Below are 19,719 nucleotides of genomic sequence, written 5' to 3' on the forward strand. Positions count from 1 at the left end.
TATGCTTGGAGAGAGGGGAAACAGCCTGCAAACAAATAGAGCCAAGGAAATGGGTGGTAGGCACTGGTAGGGGACTGCCTTTAAGAAACAGGCAGGCTGGTGGAGAGCTGGAAAGTTCCATGCCTGCCTCCCTCCCTATCTCTTGTCCACTCTTTTCCATCCCTCCTCCCTAGTGTCCCTTGTCCCTTACCTCTCCACCATCCCCACTAGAGGTCTCACCCTGGATCACAGACCCCATCTGACAGCTCTCTGCTTCTGCACTGTGGGTTTACTCCTGCCACGTCCCGCAAGTAGTAGGGACCCACCTCGTGGGCGGCCAGGAGGGGATCCAGGGTCCACAGGCTGGGGAGGCCAGGCCTACGTCTGGAAGTCCCATCCCGCAAGTAGTAGGGACCCACCTCGTGGGCGGCCAGGAGGGGATCCAGGGTCCACAGGCTGGGGAGGCCAGGCCTACGTCTGGAAGTCCCAGCTCTTCTCTGGAAGTAGAGCCATTCCTGATGGAACCACCCACACCTGCAGACCTACCCCCACACCGGCCCCGTACAGGACGTGCTGTTCTTGGTTTTGTCTCCAAAGATGGGGGTCTCTAGAAGGGATGTGGGGGAGTTTGTAGCTATTTTGCTGACAGACTAAGGACAAACAATGTAACAACTAGACCACCTATAGCATGCGGGGCCGGGCACTATTCCAAGTGCTGTGTGTACTTCACATCACCCCCGACCCTCACAATTCTTGCCCCGTTGTGCCCCTCAGTCAGACTTCCAACACAGCCACATTCCTGAGTTTCACGGATCATCTCTTCCCTGATACCGTGAGTTTCTCCAGTGGCGACCTCAAAAGGACTCAGGGGCCGTACCCACAATTCAGACTCCATGCAATTTCCTGACCCCGTCCCTCCTTGGTCTTCAGAGAAAAGGGGGAAGTAGGTGATGGCTGAACTGGGGGAGAGGGACGTGTGTGTGTGTGTGTGTGTGTGTGTGTGTGTGTAGAGGGACGTGTGTGTGTGTGTGTGTGTGTGTATAGAAGAGAATCAGGTTTTAGTTCCCAATTTTCTCCTGGTGGGAAAAAACGCCAGGGCCACTCTTGGAGTCAGGCAGCATGAATAATGCAACCTGCTACCGCCATCTGGTGGATGAAAGGAGGAAGTCAGGCTGTGGAGGCCGACCAGATGGAATTCGAGAAGCAGGACTATTTCAGAAGTGTAGTTAGCCCTCTCAGTACCTACCAGGAAGTCTGTAGTGGGTCTCCATGGTGACCCTGGTGTCCTTGCCTCCCAACAGGACCCTATCCTCTTTCCATGTCATAAATATCCAGCATGGGTCTGCACGGAAGGCTCCCCTGATGTAGATCATCTGGCCAGTTAAGAAAATAAGCTCAGACCCAGGAGAACTTGGTGTCGCTCTCTGGGCCTCAGCTTACTCAACATAATGACTCGGTGAAAGCCTTCAAAGCTCCTGGCAGCCTTGTCTTTTGAAGTTAGTGTTTCTCATACTAGAGTGAGCGTCAGAGTCCCTGGAGGGCTTGTTAGAACACAGACCACTATCCCCCCACCTCCAGGCGTTCCTGACCCAGTAGGTCCAGAGTAGAGTCTGATAATTCGTGTTTCTAAAGGTTCCCGAGGCATGCTGATGCTGCCAATCCAGAGACACCCTTCACCTTGGAGAGTCACTGTTCTAAGTAGTTCAGTCTCCTTGGTGTGAGGGGGAAAGTGGACAAACAAACAGGGAGTTTATAGAAAATAAATAACAGAGCTTATATAAAACAGAAGCCAGGGCTCAAATAACTTATCCATTAGAGCTCCGTAAGTAAATGTCTCGAACCGTGGCAGGGCTGAGGGGAGCGTCAAACCCGTTGGGGAGCCCAGCATAGCTCTGGAGCAGGAGTGTGGGTCAGTGCAGAAGGGAGAAGGCTAGGTGCTGGCCACAGGTACAAGAAGACTTTTCTGAATGTCATGGGAGAGCTGGAAGAGGTCTTAGAGGCCATCCAATTCAGCTTTCATTTCAAGATGGGCTCACAAAGGTTACATGACTTTTCCCAAGTCCCATGGCCGCTCGGTAGCTCTTTCTCTTCACATTCCCAACCCATTCCCTTCACAAGCAGATCCCAGCGGAACCTCACAAGGCCTAATGGGTTCACGAGACAGGTTAGTTCTGTGACCTTCTGGGGCTAGGGTGGGCCAGCACCCCAGCGGCCCTCTGCACGTGCCCGCCCCCCTCAGTTCCCCCTACCTTTCACCAAGGGGAAGAAGCAGTCCATCTCCACGCTGCTTCGGGAGTGGGAGATGCACAGGGCGCTGCTGGGAACCAGGCCCTCCTGGGGGGGGCTCCGTTCCGTGGTGCGGACCAGACACCAGCCCGGTCGCTCGCTGGGCCGCTCCAGCAGTTCCACCGTCTGCCCCACCTGGATGGTCAGCTCGCTGCTGTGGCCCGCATTGAAGTCCTGGAGGACCACGGTCAACTCACATCCGCCAGAGAGCTTGGGGTAGGGCGTGGAGTGAAATGGGGGACAGGGGACGGTGGGCCAGAAGGGAAGGGAGAAAGGATGCGTGCAGAGAAGAGGAGGAGGAGAGGAAGACAAAGGGGGAAAGATGGGATCCAGAGTGGAAAGAAGGCAGAAGATGGAAAAGGGAGTGGGAACAGGAAAGAAAACAAGAAAATAAGGTAATTGACACAATGCCACCATTCAATCATCCTGCCGCTCTAGCTTGGGCCACAGTCTGGAGCTTGCCCAGGACCGAGCCTGATTCTAAATCCTTCTTGTTTGCCTGGAGTTATTCTCATTTTCCTTTGCTAAGCTTCCAGCTAACTGTGCCCTCACCCCCTTCTCCAGTAAGTCTCTTCACTTCTTTACCCCATCCCCGCCCCTGTGACCTCCCTCCGACTCTGCCTGGGCACCATTTCTAACTCACTCATTTTCACATGCTTCTAGTTGAAGTTTGGGAATAACGGAAGAGACGACCTCCTTCCACCTAACCTTTGCAACCTTCCCTGTCCCCATCCCTAGCTGGACCCATCCGCCGAAAACAGAGGCTGCCAGTGACACAAAAAAGAAGGAGGCATCGAGTCAAAGGAGAAGCAGAACGGAAGAAGAATAGAATTGGCTTCCCTTCGCCCAGTCACTGGGGATCAGGGCAAAGAACGGCAAGGGAAGAAGAGGGGTCACGTCGTACTTAGGAACCATCCTCAGGGGGCACCTGGGTGGCTCAGTGGGTTAAAGCTCTGCCTTCGGCTCAGGTCGTGATCCCAGGGTCCTGGGATCGAGCCCCGCATCGGGCTCTCTGCTTAGCAGGGAGCCTGCTTCCCTCTCTCTCTCTTTCTGACTGCCTCTCTGCCTACTTGTGATCTCTGTCAAGTAAATAAATAAAATCTTTAAAAAAAAAAAAAAAGGAACCATCCTCAGTGCCCCGTCACGCCCTCCCCCTGGGCCTGGCCCTTCCCCACTGGACTGGTTCTGGGGCAGAACCAACAAAACTGGTGGGAGAGACCCCAGGATAAGAACCACCTCTTCTAGCTGAACACCAAGACCTTCACTTCTCACCAGGAGGAACCACCGAGTTATTGGTTTGTCTCACAGACCCAAGCACAAAGCCTCTGCCTTGAAAGAGCAGCTGCCCCTGCATCTCTAATGTAAGCCTCCAGGGCCCGCGTCGTCTGCACCAGCAGCCCTACTCATGCACTAGTCCAAATACATGGCGTATCCTGGGAGGCTTCCACTGAATGTAAAACACAGCGAGCACCCAGTATGTGCTGAATCAACAGTCCTGCCAGGCCCCAGCGTTCTGCACTCAGGACTGAGAGAATTTCCTATTAAAGGAACTTGAACGTCACAGTGGGCTTGAGAAGGCTCAAGCATGCATCAGACAGACAGCTGCCCTATGTATCGCCATCAATCAATCACTGGGCAGGGAGCCCGCTTGAAACACATGTCCGTGGGTGGGCATGGTGCTGCCACGGAGACTGGAGCGGGAAGAGAAATTTGTAGGACAGAAGTTGGAAGAGGGAAAGAGACAGAAGTAGAAAACACGCCTGTTGGCTCATTTCCCCCTTTAACTTTCTTGGTGCCATCAAATGCACAGATTCTCCCCCACCCCACCCCGTCCCCTTCTGGTGCTCTCTTCCCCAAAGCATCATTTTGAGAAGGATGTTGTAGGATGGTGATACCTCAGTACCTTCACATTAACTCTCCACTTGGTCCTCGCTACAACCAGGTGCTGTCACCATCTCCACCTCACCCACCAGAACTTTAAGCTCAGAAATGTCAAGACCATTGGTTGGCATAACGAGCATGCATAAAAGGTGTCTAAGCAGTTTATTAAACATGCAGATGGTTTGGCTGGTCCCTCACTTGCCCTAGTCCCCAATCGCAAGTTATGATTCAGGAGACCCAGGAAAGCCGAATTCACAAGACTCCCCCAGCTCATGATCTGGAAGGGGGTCCCTGAGATGCTGCCTGAGAAACACCAGCTGGACGGTTTCCCATGGTCACCCAGCTGGACTTGAACCCAGCCCTAGACCACAAATCCCATGTTCTTTACACCACATACCAGAGCAAATTATGTGTAAGTTTTAGGTATGTTTGTGGTTGGAGGGGTGGGAGGCAGGTGGAGAGAAGGCATCACTGGCCTGTGCGATTGGTCTTCTCAGGGCTGGCTTGGCATGTACCAAGTTGCTTACACTTTCTGGACTGCAGTTTCTATCTTGACCAGAAGACTACATAGCAACAGCTACATCAGGAAACACAAGTTTCACTGAGTTAATTTCATTGATACTCTATTTCACTTTCTTCCCCCCTCAGTTGCTGCTGGCATCCCGCTAAGTTGATTCCACTTTCCACTGATGGAAATTTGCAGTATTTGCAAATTCCATTTGTAGGATGTTGGACTAGATGACCACAAAATTTCCTGCTTACTCTGAGAATTTCTATCACCGAGCTTCTATGGTTCATGGAGTCACTCCTCTGTGCCAACCTCAGGATTCTCTCCCAAGGTCAAGTGTGCACAGGGCCCGAGATGCAACTTGCAGCCCTTTCAGGGATGGAAGTGGTCCCTTTGCAGACTGTTGCAGCAAAGCAAAGGGAGCCTGAGGTCCCAGATGCAAACAGCCCAGCAGGTCACCAGACCTCTGTGATCAGTTTCTTAGAAAAGTACAAGTGCAGTTTTCTTTTCCAGCAGTTCTACGGCAGGTCAGCAGGTCTGTCTGGCAGAGCCCCGGGGTCATTACTTTCTCTTCCCATCTGGTAAAGGACCAGTGACCATGTCTCCCCACTCTCCCTGTCCCTTCCCCTATTCCATGCTGCCCTTTGTTACAGTGGCACTTTCAGAAGGTCCCCATTTCTCTCCCCTATTTCTCTCTCCCAGCTGATCTCTGGCTCTTCAGACAATGTTGCAAACAACATCTTTGTTTTCACCTCATTCTTCTCTTGCCCACAGCCTTTAAGAACTATTTCAATGTCCCCTGCAAATCTTTAAAATGTTGCCCCAGTCAACCATATTCCTTTTGACAGGCTAAGACCAGAGGGTGTGGAGGGAGGGGGCCCCACCTCTCCCCATCGCAGACGTCCCAGGTAATTCGACAGGTGTTGGGAAGGGCTATCACACACTGCTCAGAACACCAAGGCTGATCATATTCGTACTGGTTATTTTCAGACTATTGGCTATGGATGCTTAACTTCAAATCTACCAATTCGACCACTCTAGATTCTAAGACCAAACTTACTCTCAGGAGGGAAATGCTGGGAACCTTGAGTTCGTAGCACAGACTCTCAGCATGAAGTCAGGTGCTTCTGAGTCTTCTCGGACTCTACACCCCAGTTTCTATAATCTTCTCTCCCCTTATTCCCTTCACTGTGTACCCCCAACCCCCTGCCCAGTCTCTGACTTGGCCCCTTCCTGGGTGCTTCTCAGGTGTTTTCTTTGCCTAGCTCCCTAGGACCTTGCCTAGGGCCTCCTACACCTTTCTGACAGTAATCACTACTTAGACTTCTTTTTTTTTTTTTTTATTTAAAGATTTTTATTTATTTATTTGACAGAGAGAAATCACAAGTAGATGGAGAGGCAGGCAGAGAGAGAGAGAGGGAAGCAGGCTCCCTGCTGAGCAGAGAGCCCGATGCGGGCCTCCATCCCAGGACCCTGAGATCATGACCTGAGCCGAAGGCAGCGGCTTAACCCACTGAGCCACCCAGGCGCCCACTACTTAGACTTCTGCATGGCCCACCCCAGCCCCTGCTGCTGAGTCCTCATCATCTCTTCCCCTGACTTTTCCAGCCTCTCTCCCCTCCTGGGTCCTGACCATTTCCTGTGAAACCTGTTCCCTATGTGCCCAGTCCCTGGGTGGAATCTGTGTCCTCCTCCACTTCCCTGCCAGGTGCCCCCAGGTGGCCCTCTCTCCAACGGGTACCATTACACATACAGAGAAGACTTCATAAAAATCCTCATTCTTACTCATACTCACCAGAAACTATTGCTTCCATTCAGGTCCACTTTTGCTTGATTACTATTTGGACATTTCCTGATCTCCTTGGTGTATAAATAGCAGGAGCTAGATTACCCCTAAGAACTTCCTCATGTTATGGAAAAAGATCTGATTATTCTCTGTGGGGTTTTTAGGAATATTCAGAGAGGTAGAACACGAACCACCCAGCATTCTACTATTGTCATTTCAGCCCCCCAAGCCTCTGCCTGCCCCTCGGTCTCCACCAGATTCTCCTGAGGGCTATGGACTCTGGAGTTCCTTAGTGGTGGTGTGACCAGGAGCAAGGTGCTTAACATCTTGGTCTCAGTTCCCTCATCTGTGGCATGGGGTATAACAGTATCTGCTTCACAGCTTGCTATGAAGATTAAATGGGATAATTTTTTTTTAAAGTTGGCTCCATGCCCAACATGGAGTTTGAACTCACAACCCAGCCAGCCAGGCACCCCAATGAGAGAATTTTTTTTTTATAGATTTTATTTTTTTAGAGAAAGAGAGTAAGCAAGTGTGAGCGAGCTAGGGAAGGGTCAGAGGGAGAGGGAGAGGGAAAGAATCTCAAGCAGACTCCCCACAGAGTGTGGAGCCCAACAAGGGGCCCCATCTCAGGGCGCTGAGATCACGACCTGAGCCGAAATCAAGAGTCAGATGTTCAACTCACTGAGCCACCCAGACACCCTTAGATAATATTTTGAAACCAGTCAGGACAGTGCCATCAACAGACTAAGCTCTCTAGTATATGTGCTGCCGAAGCGAGCACCTAAGCTCTCTAAATGCTTGTTTATAAATAAATTCTAGAGGTATTAATTAACTATTATCATTTAAATTTGAGGGGAAAGTTACAAGTAGAGAAGAAATGGTAAAAAGGAATCAAATGTCTAGAAATAGACTGTACCAGATGTAAATAGGCAGGTAAATTATTATGAAAGTAAATCAAATCCTTTTCTCTTTTTATAATCTTAATGGAGTCTTGCCCTAATAACCCAGGCCAATGAGAAGAAGTGGCCTGAAGAATTCTAGGGAAGGTGACTCAGATGCCTTTAAGAGTCTGCATTGCTTTCCATGCACGGTCCGTCTGAGGAACACCCCTGCCCAAGAGCCTGACAGATGCCCACAACAGCTGCCGCCAAGCCTGCTGACCCAGTGCTTCACCCATCAGATAAGTCTGACTTCCACCCCCTCCCCTGGCTGCCTGCTCTCTGATTCATTCTAATTCCTCCCCTGCCCCAGGCCACCCCCGCCTTCCCCGTGCTCAGCCAGGGCTCGAGGCACGAGGCACGGAGTTCTCTGCATTAACGCCTGCCTGTGAAAGGCAACGTGGGAGGCAGGCCAGAGTTGGCCTTAGAAAAGCATGAATTTGGGGGCGCCTGGATGGCTCAGTGGGTTAAGCCTCTACCTTTGGGTCGGGTCATGGTCTCAGGGTTCTGGGATGGAGCCCCACATGGGGCTTTCTGCTCAGCAGGGAGCCTGTTTCCCCCGCTCTCTCTGTCTGCCTCTCTGCCTACTTGTGATCTCTCTGTCAAATAATAAATTAAAAAATCTAAAAAAAACAAAAAAAAAGGAAAAGAAAAGCATAAATTTGGAGCATATCTATTTGGTGCGGTTTTACAGCACTGAGAGGACCTGCCAACTCCTATTCTAAGCAGTCCTTCTCTCCCACAATGGCTCCCGCACCTGCTGCCAATGCCTCCAATCCCACTGTCAGAGATGCATGTCATTAGATAACGTTCTCACCATGAAATGTGTCAATTGCAAAAAGATGAGAAGCAGCATATAGGTGACATGCAATTGTTCTCATGTAGCTTTAAGCATGACTATGTTCACCACAGCATTCTTTTAAATGAGAAAACAACTATAACATTGAAAAAAAAAACCACCCTAAAACTAAAATACAAAAATCTAACAGGAAGGGAATGATTAAGTGATTATGATATATACTGGCAGTCATTAGAGATTCATAAAGCACTATAGCAGCTACAAGTTGCAACTATAACTAGGTGAAGAACATCACTAACAACAACTCTGTTCAGAAATTAACAGGAAGGAAATTCACTAAAATGTTAAGACTGGCTTTACTGGGTGGAAAACTGGGTGATTTCACCCCCCTTTTCTAATTTTTATTATTTTTCTTTAAAGAATTTTTTTTTCTTTTGACAGACAGAGATCACAAGTAGGCAGAGAGGCAGAAAGAGAGAGGAGGAAGCAGGCTCCCTGCGGGGGAGTGATCAATCAGGGATTGATCCTATGATCAATCACAGGGCTTGATCACAGGACCCTGAGATCATGACCTGAGCTGAAGGCAGAGGCTTAACCCACTGAGCCACCCAGGTGCCCTTCTAATTTTTCCTATTGCCTGACCTAAGAGAGTTATTTTATAAGTAAAGTAACAATAAGAACTTGTATGATCAGCAATGGAATGGGGGGAGTGGAATGCAATATTCCAAGGAAGCATAATACTTTGAAGGGGAAAAAGGGGCAGTGGGCAGAGGGATAGTTCCTAGTTCTGCTCCAGGACCCCTGTGTGAGCCTCAGGAAAGCCCTGAGTTGCTGATGATGTTTCCGTGTAGAGGCTTTAAAATCCATCTCTAGAAACCTCTGTTCTCGCACTCCTGTGAAATCCAGGTGAGCTCTTCGAAAGGAGGTCTCTTTATGTGAATTTAGTGTTCTGTTTCTACACCGACTGAGATTTGAAACAGGTGTAAAGCAATGTCTGGGCAGCGAGGGACACTCGCTATGGAGCCCTGGGACGCCCTCAGTCGGCTGGTTGGTAGCCTGTGTTGCTGCCAAGTTCAGTTACCAGTCTAAAGCTGAAGAGTGGTTTCATTTCTGTTCACTGGAGCAGGGGCTGCTCTGACTGCAACTGACGGAGCTTATGGGTTTAGCTGGTTCCCGAGGGGCTAAGAAAGAAGGTGGAGCCCCAGAGAGGCACAGAGTGTGGTCTGCTGTCAAGTAGAGGTCTCAAGAATTGTGTAGAAATTAATAGCGGGAAGAATGCAGGAGCGGGAATTGGGAGGCCCCGGTGCGGGTGTGGGTTTTACCTGTGTGTGGCACTGGGAAAATCCCTGCCCCTCTCTGTACCTGAACTTCCTCATTCTTAAGATGAGGAAACTGGATTTCAGGGGCCCTTCCAGTGTTAATATTCTACGGGGGAAGTACCTCCTGTATTCACTCATTAACACACAACTCTGGTTAATTTTTTTGAGTGCTCGCCACTAACCTCATTAGTGGGTTGTTTGCTTATTTGTTGCCGTATCATGCGTCAGAATGTAAGGTCCAGTAGCGTCTGAGTGGCTCAGTTGGTTAAATCGCTGCCTTTGGCTCAGGTCATGATCCCAGGGTCCTGGGATCAAGTCCCGCATCCGGCTCTTGCTTGGCAGAGAGCCTGCTTCTCTCACTGCCTCTGCCTGCCTCTCTGCCTGCTTAAGTGTGCTCTCTTTCTCTCTGACAAGTAAATAAATAAAAATAAATAAATAAATAGAAAATGTCCAGGAGAGCAGAAGACTTCTTTGTCTTGCTCATGGTCCCATCTCCCGGGTCTAGAGTGACACCTGGCCCAGAGTAGGTGATGAGCAAATACTCACTGAGTGCCTGAGTGCGGGCAGCCCGCAAGCTGTTATCTTGTCCAAGGCTGTGAAGGGTAGCCACCACAGCCAAGGTCTCCTTGCACTGGTTGGCCACCACCTCTTGTCAGTGTGTTCCCGACCCCAAAGTTTATTTGTTCAGAACCCCTTTTTGAGAAGCTCTCTCCCCCTTTGATCACTTGGCTGTATCTTCATTAATTCCCAAGTGTGATAAAAATGACACAAGCAGGGGGAAAGATATAAACCACCAAGAATAAAGAGATCGAGAGGTAAGAGTAGACAAGAGAAGTCAACATTTTTTTTTTTTTAAATAACAGGAAGTCCCTGCAAGAGTGGGTTCCGACCCGGGAGAATGGAGGTGAGATGCAAGTTCCTACCATTAGCCCTGCACGATCTTTGGAAAGGCCCAAGAAGTGGAAGCCACAAGACTGCACTAAAAGTTGGAGTTCAGGTGGGGCTGAAAAGGGAAGAGGGGTTGTAAAGGAAGTACACCCCCCACTCCCTCTTCTACAGGATGTACCTTTTCCTGAAAAACTGACATTCACTGAAGGTCCACATACAGAAGAGGGAGATGAAGCCACCATCCTTGATCTTGTCTCCCAGGATACTGGCCGCCAAATAGAAACATTTGATGCAGACTTGAAGATCTTTCATTGGAAAAACCAAAAAGACGTACAGGTACTCGAATTCTGACATTTGGAGATCCCTTCCTTCACTGCAGAGTGGAACCTTCCAGTAAACACACTCCTTCTGTTATACAGAGTATCCACTCAGCTTTTTTGGTGCCTCACTCATAAATAGGAATATGATCCAGCCAAAGATCCCCAGACTTTGCAGAAAAGCCCCAAACTAAACGAACAGGAAGGATCAGACACTCCCAGGAAAGGAGGTGCAGGCAGGACCACAACGTCAGCAACACTGTAACACCCTCAGAGAGGTAAGAAGGGCACCATACCTATGAAAACAGACAAGCTGCTGCAGACAGCGGGGACATTTCAGAATGATAAAGAGCGCTCAGAAATTACAACTGTGGTGGAAAGGAAACATCTCATGCATGGGTCAGAAGACAGAGTCAAAGAAATTTTCCAGAGAGTAGGACGAGAACAGTTGAGAGAGGAAAATAAGAGCAAAAATGTAAGAAAATTAAAGAATCGATCCAACAGGTATGAGACAGACAGAGTGAAAAAGAATAAATAGTCAAGAAAAATTCCCAGGACTGAAGGGCACAAACTGCCAAGCCAATACAAGGTTTCAAGTGCCTGCTGTGATGAATTTTCAAAAGACCTACTCTAAACTACGGTGTCAGGACATATCAGCAATGAAGAGGGCATTCTAAAAGCTTTTGGTGGGGTGGGGGGAGTCAGGTAAAATCCAACAAATCAGGAATCATGATGACAGCAGTTTTCAACAACAGCCTTGGAACGTTAAAGAAAATGGAGCAGCAATTCCTTTAAAATTCTGAGTGGGAATTATTACCAACCTTGAATTCTGTGTCCAAAGTATCAGTCAAGATGAAGGTACACCAAAGGCCTTTTTTAGACTTTCAAAGTCTCAGTAACTTCCCTTAGGAAGCATTTGCTGAGTGGCAACCATTATGATTAGCATATTGGTTTCTCAATTTTTCTCTTTTATTCTCTTTCTTTCTTTCTTTTTTTTTTTTTTTTGTCTCTCTTAATGTGATATGCCTTTGGTGGATACAAACTAAAATTAATTCCTTCATTAACTCATTTTTAAAAAATGAGTTAATAGGTAAACAGATTTGAGCAGTTCCTGAACCACAGAATTGCTTTTTATTTAGCAAATCATTAGTCTAGTCCTATGTGTCTATGTTCTAGTCAAGGCTATGAAACGTGTAGTGAGATGATGTTACTGGTAGGCAGATCCACAGCCTAGCTAAGGTGCAAGGGACTCTGACGTTCATCTAATCCCATCCCCCTATTTGAGAGAAGAGGGAAATGAATTCCCCAAAGAGGAAGGACTTACATAAGGAAGATAGTGTCTGAAAGATGGTAGATACTTAAGAAACATTTGTCGAATAAATGAATGTGTTAGTGGGTTAAGTAAATGAGTTAAACCAGAGACTGTCCAGTGCTCTTAACTCACAGGTAGAAAAACTGAGGACCCCAAGATAGTTGGTGGCAGAGCCAAGACCAGACTTGGGTTTTCAAATTCTGGGGTCAGAACACTTCTCACTAGACTTTGCTAAATTAATGATCGCTGTCACACTTAATGTCATAAGGCCCTAGGTCCCCACTTGCACCTAACATATTGATACATGGACTGGTGTCAGCGTGGGAAGAGGATTTTCAAATCCAAAGCTTGACAAAGCTGCAGAGGACATGAAGCTGGGAGAAGCAGCTAAGATTACAGATCACAGACACCCAGGACGTTTGTGAGCTTTCACTCTAATCTCCCACTCAAGGAAGGACCCTTTTCACGACAGCTAGGCTCTTGGTGTTGTGACACTCTTCCCTCCTGGTAGACTGCTGTGGTATTCAGAACACTTTCTTTGTTTTTGTAATTTCCATCCATGGTTCTTAGTTGCCCTCTAGGGTTGTACAGAAGAAATCTTCCTTTCTTCCATGGAGTTCTACATATGTGAAGACTAGATGGATAATTCCTTAAGTCTTCTCTTTTCCACACATTCCTTCTAATGGCTCTCAAATGCACAGTTTCTGCCTTTTTCATCATATTCTTCCGGATGAGCATCAGTATGTCCCTGTCCCTCTTGACAGGGACACCTAGAACTGAACCCAATCCTTTAGACCTAGTGTGCTCAGCACAGACTAAGCCAAGATCTCACATCAGTGAGATACATCCATCAGTGTAGTCGGAGAGTCTCTTATTGGCTGGTTTCTATTGAGCATGTAACCTAATAAAGACCCCAGTCTAACTCACAGGGTCTTCTCAAGTGAGCTTCTTCCCTTTCTCTACTTAAGGCTTTAACTCTAGAGAATTTCCTATTTATCTTTGCTAACTACAAATTTCTAACTAAAGCGTAGTGCTCTTCACTCACTCATCTATCAGATTAGAGATTAGTTCATTTTGTGGCATCTGCAAATCTGAAATTTACGCTTCAATGTGTCCAAGTGAGAGAAAACACAGAGCGCTAGGTAGGAACAAGGACAGTGTTCACAGGCACTACCCCTAGGGTCCCAGCGGACAGGCACCATTCACCCAGAGAAGGAATGGGATTTGCTTGGGGCATAATTAACACAGTGTGGAAGTTATAGGGCCTCAGATGCGGCTTAACTTAATGTTTATTCATTTGTTCATCCAACAAGAGCTTATTTAATGCTGCTTGGAGGGTTAGAGCTCTCCAGCGAGGGAGGGAGGAAATGCAAACTGATGGCAAATTCTGTCTGCTCTTTATCTCTGTACTCCCTGTCCGGGCTTCAGAGACCGTCCAGTCTGGGCACAAGCCATCAGCAGACATGGCCGGGAGGAAGCACACCCTGCCAGTGAATGGAGACCTCTGCAGCCTTGACCCCTCGTCTGGAGATAAGGGTCCTGACAAGGGGTGGGCACGGGTCCTGGCTCTTCTGTGCTTCCCCAAGGCTGTTTTCCTGATGTCCTGCCTGTAGGTACCTGGGCAGGAGGGCGCTGTCCTACAATACACACCAGAGTTTGGGAAAGAGGAAAAAGCCCACGGGACTAGTGCTGAAAACACACGGCGACCTGCAGCAGAGGGCTGAGAGAGATGGCTAGGAGAAGCCAGGAGTACAATGAGCCGCTCAGCCGGTACAGACGGCCAAAAAGTTGTGGGCTGCCCTCAGGCATTCTCGCAAATTGTCCTCTGTGCGATTGGGCAACCCTGAAAAGCTGAGCTCCACCGGCCATCTCGCCAGAGACCAGACAAGACTTCAAAGAAGTGTACAAGGTCATCCGACCCCAGGTATTGAGACGTGGGTCACCACTTTCCATTCTGTGGGTCGTGGGGTCTGGGGTCAGACTATTAGGTTTGAATCTGTCTCCATTGTTACTGTCTGTATAACCTCCAGCAAGTTAGTTAGCCTCTCTTTGGCTCATCTTTCTCATCTATAAAATAGAGAAAACAAGAATCATTGCCAGGACTCCGTGAGTTCACACGGGTAAACCCTGACATGCTTCACATGCAAATGTTATCTCTTATTCACCCAGTCATCATAACTTGGCACGTGCTCAGGACGTTTCCCGCGCCAATATTGTGTGTCTGGGGGACAAAAATCAATTTCTAAACTGGCCCTAATGACACATTCTGAGAAACTGGCAGACTGGAAAAAATAAAGGAAAGCAACCATATATGACCAAGCCTGGGGTTAAAAGGTTTTGTGGTATAATTTAGGCTACAATTTCCCTATGTAGGGCCATGGATATGAATATCCTTTCTTTTCCCACACTAGGGCACCTAGAGAAGCCACAGACCACATCAGGCTAGGCAGGATTTCTTGGAATTATTTGCCAGACCAGGTGCATAACATGTTTACACTGAGGCAAAATGGTAGAGGTTGAGATCTCCACTCGCATATAGAAAATGGGCATAATAACCCCCGGAAAGAGGCCATACTTCCCCCTGGTTGACCAGAGAACCCCAGTTAGCCTGATGACTGTTATGTCATCTGAGCACAGGCTGCAAATCTGACAGGACCAGAATTGGGAAGAGGGCATAGGTGAAGTTTAAGGGTGGGCTGCTGAGTGCCCGGGAGGGGAACTTGTCTCAGAAAAGGGGCCAGCTAGCTGCTGGTAGCTGGGGAGTGAATTCAAATGCACATTCATAAGAAGCACATTCTAAATGTTTTAACTCAGAAAGCAAACAGCCATAGAGTGCCCAGGCCCAGAGAAATGCCAGTGGACATCTGGTTAACTTCCCATTTTCAAGCAGAGTAAAATAACAATGCACACTTGTATGACCCTTTACAAAACTCACAGACATCAGTCTGATCCTCACAGATCCTGTAACTTGCCATTATAATCTGATTTTACAGACGAGGAGAGCAAGGCTCAGAGAGGTGAACTATCTTGCTCAGGGTCACACAGCAGCAAATCACAAAGGCAGGACTCCAAATTTTAATAACTCAGTTCCATCATCCATGTACTTATTTGCTTACTTGCCAGCCAGGCCCTAAACTGTGTACAGGATACAGACAGCTGAAGCAGACAGTTGTGACGGCCCCGCCCTCGCCAAGGTTACTGTCTGTTGGGGAACATCATACAAACACCCCAAGGGTGACAACAGGGGAAGCGTGGGGTGCTGGCCAGGGGATGAGGCAGGGTGGGGGGGGTTGTCTCTCAGAAAGTGATTTGCTTTTCCCAGTGCTGACTCACCAGATCCCTCCACTGGATATGGCCATGGCTGTCTCTCCTCAGAGCTGTTTCCGTTATTAGCTTCATCACCTGCCCAGGGCTGAGTTGATGAGAACTTCTCACTCCCCTGCTTACCCACCAGCTAGTGAGATCCCGGAGCATCTGCCCTGTCCTATGCCAGCCTGTTCAGTTTCACCACTCCCTGGCTATCCCCCACTGTGGGGTACCACCCTGGTAGTGGGAGCTGGAGGAGATGCCCACTGTCCAGATGAATGATCTAGAACATGTGCCCAGCAAGGAAAAGAGGAGCATGGAATGAAGGAGTTTCCAGAGTCTGGACTAGTGTCGTCCTTGAAAGTTGTCAAGCCTTTGTCCTCAGTGAATTACAGACTCGCCCTTATCCTTGATTGTCGCCTTGCCCGGTCAGCATGAAGAAGGCCCTTTATCTGAGACCCACACTTCCTCCTTGTCCAGGCTTTCCCATTTATTGAATGAGTCCTAATGGGGTTTTCTGCTGTCTGCTGCCCTTGGCTCCTTTTCTCCAGGACTGACTGCCACCTCCCCACCCCGTCTCCTGTCTGATTCAGGGCACTGGATCTTTCTTACCACCGCCTCCCGGCGTGGTGACCAACTGTCAGAATATGCCCTTTGGCCGCTGTTTACTACCTGTTCCCTTGACCGTGCGCATGGTCTATGATTCAGATCCATCTTAAGGACCTCTTAACTTTCCATTCAGATTAGCTCTCTGGGAACCGAAGGGCTAGAGCTCAGTTTTTAGTGGTGTGCAGTGGCCACTAGAGGGCAGCAAAAGCTAGGATTTACTAAAGAAACGGGCCAACCTTGGGTTGCTGGAACCAAGGCTGGACCCTGCCCTGGATGGGGAACACCATGGGCCCACCCATGTGGGAAACAGACGGACAACTGCTTAGTGCCTGGCGAAGGGTAAGTGCTCAGTAAATGTTTCCTCGATGAAATTCCTAGTTCTAGAAATGAGAAAGCAAGTGATGGGATCACAAAATTAGTTGGGGTCAGGGTCCCGTCTTCCCCGTTCTCAAGCCGGGGTGCCGTTCCATCCCATAGTACATCAGCCCTCCTCCTTCTCTGCCCCCTTCCCTGCTCCTCCTCTGTGGGTCAACCCACGTAAACCATCTCCCTATCCAAGTTCATTTTTGAAACCCTTCTGGATAAGCAGTAGTTAGAGACTGTTTTTTCTGTCCCTTACACCTAATTTGTCACTGAGTTCTGCCAGGTTATTAAAAATCTTCTTATTTTCTGGATAGCTCCCTTGCCATTCCAGGCCCTCATCAGCCGTCTCCCTGTCTCCTCATGGTCTCCTTTCTCCCATGCTCCACCCTCAGGTCCTCTGTTATTTCAGAATTTACATACAAATTTACATACAAATTCTACCAGCTTCCTCAGGCATTCACAACTCTCCAAAACCCTCCCCAGCCACCTGGTCAACTACTTGCCCATATATTTGCTCTGTTTGGTGTTTTGATGGTCCCCTGAATATGTCCTGGTTATTTCTGCCTCTGGACTTCTTCTTTTTTTAAATATTTTATTTATTTATTTGTCAGAGAGAGAGAGAGAGAGAGAGAGAGAGAGAGCATGAGCAGGGGGAGAAGGAGACTCCCTGCTGAGCAAGGAGCCTGACGTGGGACTGGATCCCAGGATCCTGGGATCATGACCTGAGTTGATGGCAGACGCTTAACCAACCGAGCCACCCAGCCGTCCCTCCCTCTGAACTTCTGTTGATGGGTGTCATTCCAATGGAAAGATTCCCTTTTGCTCTCCATACCCCATCTTACCCAGTGTCAAAGGTCATGTGCAACTCTGGGTTCCCCACTATCTCACACATTCTTTGGCAGTGGTCTCCACAGAGGGCTTTCCTCTTCCTGGAACTAATCTTGTCTGTCCCACGTGTTTAGATACTCTCTCAGTCAGAAAGATCACTTTGGGTGGTTCGTGTCTAGGTGTATATATTATAAAACGTTATATTTCCTGGCTATTTGGCTTGGTGACTGAATACTCATGTTTAAATTGCCTTCTTCATTTTATCAATTTTCTCTGATTCAATGGCATTGTATCAACAATGGATCATCCCAGAGTTCTGTGTTTGGTACCAGATAAAATTATTGTGTGTGGGACATCGTAGCATTTTTCTTCATAAGTTTTAGTTTCTTGAGTTTTTTTTCCCCTACCAAAAATACGCCAATATTTCTAACTCAGAATCTGTGTCTCAGTTGGTAGTCATGGCAATGGTGTAGGGGGCAACTGGTAAGGCTGAGAGTTCACTGCATGGCAACATGGGGGTTTATAGTCCGGATTTGGAACTCAGCACCCCTGACTGAACCCAAGTTCCACCACTGACTAGCTATGTTGCCTTGGAAATGCTAAAAATACAAGGTCTGCCTGTGCTTTAGTTCCTCACCCAAAACACTGAAGTTTTGGAGAGTTGCTGTTTTGATTAAAGATTGTATCACATGTGAAGCACGTGCTGTCCCATTAATGGCTATTGTTCTTTTTACTGTTTTCATTTTTTTTTTTTTGGAGAGAGAGAGAGTGAGTGCACCTGCATGCAAGTGGGGGAGGGGAGCAGAGCAGAAGGAGAGGGAGAGAATCTTACGCAGACTCCATGCTGAGCGCAATGCTGGACTGGGGCTCCATCATACGACCCTGAGATCACGACCTTAGCTGAAATCAAAAGTCAGATGCTTAACTGACTGAGCCACTCAGACGCCCCAGCTTTCATTATTATTCGTTGTGACTGGCTGAGTCACTAAGTGTACATGACATAGTCTCTTTCCTTTAGAGAGGGAAGGTACTCATTTTATTTTTGAATTTTTTTATAACGTACATACAGAGAAGTGCACCCATCCGTTCAACAAATTTTCTCAAACTGAATACATCTACGTGATGAGCACTTGGATCATGGAAGAGAATGTGAGCCTCACTCATACTCCCTTCCAGGCACTATCTTCCTCCAACCTATTATCCATAGCATTTTATTTAAAAAGATTTATTTATTTATTTATTTATTTTAGAGAGAGACAGAGCCCATGCTAGAGGTGGGAGGGGCAGAGAGAGAAGGAGAGAGAATCTCAAGCAGACTCCGCACTGAGTACAGAGCCTGCCACAGGGCTTGATCTCATGACCCTGAGATCAGGACCTGAACCAAAATCATGAGCTACCCAGATGCCCCATTTTTTTTTTTGACTGTAGTGAAAACACTAAGCATGAGATCTGTCCTCTTAACAACTGTTTCAGTGCACAATATGGCACTGTTGACTCTAGGTACAATGCAGCAGATCTCTAGAACATAGGACACTCCCTTCTCTACCCCCCTTGTCCTGCTGTCCCACTGTGCTCAGCGGCTATGAGCAGTGGAGTTTCAGCAGAATCATACAATTTTGGTGTTCTCTGATAGCTGCGGGAGCTGGGGCTAAAAATTATGGGAGAGTATTAAACTGTAGGTCCAATTGGAATCTCTGGGCTAGAATAAGATTTAACAGCTATGGCAGAATGCAAAGTCAAGCTCACAGACCCTCCATGGACTAGGGAGAGATGAGAACCTTATTCTCCTTTAAATATAAGTCAAGTATGTCAAATGTGGGTCATGAGCAGCCATCCATACAGTTCCAGCAAAAGAGAGGAAACACCTATATAGGTGTCTTTAAAATCTCATCATTCTTTCTTTGTGCCCCCTCTGCATGTGATTAGGAGTCTAGCATCTAGAGAGGGGCCACGTGACAAGATGGAATTAAGAAGGAGTGAAGAGAGGACTTGTTAAAGAAAGCTGATGGCCCCAGGAACACACACCATCCTGGCTAGAAGCTCCTGGTGGCAACACGTAGGTGGACAGCAGATGTCTTTAGAGAAAGACAGAAATTTGGGTGGCACTTGCGCAAGTTACAGAAAACCTGGGGACTGCACCCGTGGAAAGGCTCTTAGAACCTACATTTTAGCAAAAAAGGACAAGAATGAGCTCTTAATTATAGAGATGGTTAGTAGTACCAACTTTGGGATATAATTGGTGTATTTCAGACCAAAAAAAGGGGGGGGAGGGGATGTCTCATGCTTGAGCTGAAAACTTTGGTATACAAGTGGGAAATCACAGCCCCCTCTCAGCACCACAACAGGGGAGCCCACCCTGAACATCCATTTACCCTCCTCCCCATTTTCCTGGGTCTACAACTCCGGGTAATACATGGAGTTCTGAACGAGAGAAGCTCAGCTCTCAGCCCGGACACAAAGCTGCACTCATCTTCCAGGGTTCATACCACCCCTTCCGGAAGGTCTGGTCAACTTCAACCCAGCTTGGTTTCTGAAGGTGAGAGACTGCCTAGGTTGTCTTAGGCAGACATAAAGGTAGAAATTTTTCTCCTTTAAGC

The 19,719-nt window shown here is 48.0% G+C and overlaps 1 protein-coding gene across 17 annotated transcripts in view; it reads right to left on the reverse strand.

Moving 5' to 3' along the window:
* KALRN (kalirin RhoGEF kinase) overlaps positions 1-19,719 on the reverse strand; it is a 659,936-nt gene that overhangs the window by 138,034 nt on the left and 502,183 nt on the right. For all 17 annotated transcript variants that reach the window (XM_045088796.1, XM_045088794.1, XM_045088793.1 and 14 more), the window contains exon 34: positions 2,229-2,475. In XM_045088796.1, coding sequence (XP_044944731.1) covers positions 2,229-2,475 — 247 coding nt within the window. The remainder of the gene's footprint in view (positions 1-2,228; positions 2,476-19,719) is intronic.

This window comes from Mustela putorius, unplaced genomic scaffold (assembly GCF_011764305.1).
Source record: "Mustela putorius furo isolate JIRA1106 unplaced genomic scaffold, ASM1176430v1.1 tig00003834_pilon_pilon_pilon, whole genome shotgun sequence".
NCBI classification, from domain to species: domain Eukaryota; kingdom Metazoa; phylum Chordata; class Mammalia; order Carnivora; family Mustelidae; genus Mustela; species Mustela putorius.